Source organism: Perkinsus marinus, assembly GCF_000006405.1.
Source record: "Perkinsus marinus ATCC 50983 genomic scaffold scf_1104296972058, whole genome shotgun sequence".
NCBI classification, from domain to species: Eukaryota; Perkinsozoa; order Perkinsida; family Perkinsidae; genus Perkinsus; species Perkinsus marinus.
In genome coordinates this window covers 182,085-185,092 of record NW_003201888.1, presented here as the reverse complement: position 1 = coordinate 185,092, position 3,008 = coordinate 182,085, and the positions used below count along the sequence as shown (strand labels likewise).

The following is a 3,008-nucleotide window of genomic DNA, read 5'->3' as shown; positions in this document are numbered from 1 at the left end:
GGACGGCGGGTCCAAGAAGTAAGTGTTATATTCACCTGGGCAGCAAAGTCCTGTGCTTGCAGCAACTTCTTTAGGAACAAGTCGGCCATATCATAAATCTAGTCTAGACGAGCCTGGCTCCAATGGAATTGACAACACGAGACACACTTGCTCAGATGATGACAGTGAACCAACCAGGTTGAGGAACATCGACTTAGTAACACATAATTCACATACGCCTGCCTTCCTGTTGTAGCCAATGGGGGGGGTTTCAATGCATGGATATATCTCCGGGATTAGCTCTGCCGATTCAACCGTATTACGGACCTCGTAGGGGCACTGGTAGGGAGCTGTCCACGTGAGCGACCGGTTGAATCGCAAGGGTAGGGGTTATTCTCTGCGAGTCGGTCTCGTACTGCGTCCTCTATGAGCTCCATGGCAGACCCATCAGCTCCCAACTGCTCCTCGCGCTCAGTAGAGCTACCTCCATTAGATGTCGCATTTGAGAAATTTGGAGTCCTCCAATTTATCAAATGCGACCAAGCCTCGACGACTCGTGTCTGTTCTGATGAGAACCGACGCCCCCTCGAAGCCCTTCACAGTCTCGACCCGCTTAGCTCTGACGAGCCCCACCCTTACGACGACAGGACAGAGAAAGGGAGATACCCAGCAGCTCACTGTTACTACTCTCGATACGCCGAGCATTGACAGAACGCAAGCCAACAGGGGCCAAAATAGATATGTAGGTTCAATCATGGACCGTAGGCTCGAGAGAGCCATCAGTCATATTGACGCTCTCTCTAGCATATCACCGTTACACATACTATCAAAATGCAACAAAAGGGATTGACAACTTCTATAAGATGAAATGGGAAAGTGAACGATGATATCAATACTCTCAACTTGCCGCCTCCACCTCCACTCAGAAATGCAGAAATGTTCACCATAATAACAACAGCAACCACTGCATGGAAGCTCTGGCTGCTGCTAGCTACTTCAGACTAGATTTTTTCACCGTCTTAAGACGACACCATCACTGGGTCTCGCTCAGGAGTGACCTCAGCATTCCTCGGAGCTCCTCACTCGAGGTTATCTATAAGAGGACCACGCCTCGAACCGGCGCTGAGCATATCTCGTCTACCTGGTTGATCAACAAACCAGCTCTCGCTCTGTCTTCGACCACTTCATGCTCTACCAACGCCTCGACAAGCCTATCTCTGGCTATAGAGCTATCCTCAGTCTTATGGACCTAATTGAATATTGGTCGGGAAATCCCATCACACTACTGTCCTGTGTACGACCATAAGATATACACAATCCGAATCGAGATCATCTTACCTCAGCCGCAGCATCATCATCCAGCATGTGCCCCTCCACAGATTCAGTAACCTGGAGTTGCCATGAGAGCTGATCCACAAAACTCAGGCGGCCTACTTGGAACTGCTCAGAACGTGGAGTGCCAACGAACAAGATATCGTCCTCAATGTTGTCCATTTCTCCAAGGTCCATCCAGCTCTCCGAGGACGACTCCGACGCCGAAGAGTTGCCTGTCACCGGACCATGCTCCTTAGCCGCTTTCTACCACTACTACTGTCATCATCAGTGCTCTCTACTGGAGGCTCCTCCATTTCTATTTCCTCGTCTATCTCCGACTCCATAGCAGAGCGGTTGTCATGAGTACTATCCACGGCCCTACAGCCCAACGAATATTCTGGTGACCCGACATTCTGGAAAGTTGACTTACCCAGCTACTTCAGGCTCCGAAGGGATCAATACAATTGGCCCGAACGTTGGTTCACTGCAAGCCTCCGGTTCTTCAGCCATGGCCTCAGTGGGAACTGCAACTGTCGGAGCCCCCTTGGGCGGCTGACACCTTGCCGCCCAGATCTCCGGGTTCTTGCGTATATCGATGGTCTCCTGAGGGCTCAGCTTGCGGAAAGAGTCCTTAAGATGCTCATGAGACTTGGACGGGCTTGTGAATCCGTAGCACTTCTCACAGAGGTCATAGTCCGGACAGATCGTACACTTGTACCTGGTGAATTAACCATCTCATATGCAGTTCAGGGGTATGCCCACCTCGGACCAACAATAGGTAGCTCTCCACAGAGATCGCATTCAATGCCCCAGTTGACTCCAGCATCCACAGTGGAGTTGTCCTCCTTCACTACAGGGGCGCTTGGCTGCTGGGTCAACGCCTCAGTGGCGGCAGTACAAGCCCGAGCCACTTTAGCAGCCATAGTGGGACCATCTACAAAGATGTCCATAGAACCCCAAGGGCCAGCGAAGGCACAATGCTGCATATCAGCCCACTGGACGCTCTCATCTCGAGTAGCCTGGCGCTCTGGTAGGGTCCCAACAGACTTGGTCGGAGGCGTAACAGGGGCATCCCCAACAGACTTTTCCTCAAGTGGATAAGTGGGCGTCATAGTATCCTTATCGGAGCCACTGTTGGCCGCGGTGAACTGTGTCGAGGCACAGCAGCCCACAGGCCTTCTTGGGTACTTGTAGCACGTAAAGCCATGGAAAGGGTTGTGGCCCAATGTAAGTCTCTTGTCGAAACACTTCGAACAAAAGTCAAAGTCTTCACAGTAGTTGCACTTGTACCTAAAAACAGTCCTATGCAGTTCTCACTTGAGCACTCCTGCTTACCTATCACCAACCAGAGGGTCCATCTCGCATCCGTCGCATATGAACCCATAGTGGACCACTGGCTTAGCCTGCATACCCTCGAGGCCGCCCTTAGTGACCGGCTCGCAGTGATTTCTCAAACGCCAGCCGATTCTCTGTTCGACCCGTCTAGAAGTCTCCTCCATAACATGTGGCGGTCTGGGCAGAGGTGTGGCCAGAGAGCGACGCCCATGAGAGCGCTCGATGGTCAGCTTGAGAACCGGTAGTTCTTCAGCGTCCTTATTAGCATTGCGTTCCTCTAGCAGCATAATGCAGTCAGGACGTCCTCTCATTCAGCGTGCACGGTCACCAGCTTCGTCGAGTAGTAGACTCCAAAGTCTCCTGTCTTGGCCAGCTCTGGC

General features: G+C 51.9%; 2 protein-coding genes across 2 annotated transcripts; both read right to left on the bottom strand.

Moving 5' to 3' along the window:
- Positions 1-395: 395 nt before the first annotated feature.
- Positions 396-573, bottom strand: Pmar_PMAR025882 (hypothetical protein; the record flags this gene model as incomplete). The annotated part of the gene is made up of 1 exon (XM_002766729.1): positions 396-573. A coding segment is annotated over one exon (178 nt), but the record flags the coding sequence as incomplete, so codon positions are not given.
- A 163-nt stretch (positions 574-736) lies between these two features.
- Positions 737-2,915, bottom strand: Pmar_PMAR025881 (hypothetical protein; the record flags this gene model as incomplete). Its single annotated transcript, XM_002766728.1, has 8 exons — positions 737-1,072; positions 1,121-1,228; positions 1,318-1,368; positions 1,414-1,526; positions 1,571-1,671; positions 1,724-2,011; positions 2,056-2,583; positions 2,629-2,915. 8 exons carry the CDS (start codon positions 2,913-2,915, stop codon positions 1,013-1,015), a joined length of 1,536 nt encoding a protein of 511 aa, XP_002766774.1. The 3' UTR covers positions 737-1,012.
- Positions 2,916-3,008: the final 93 nt, after the last annotated feature.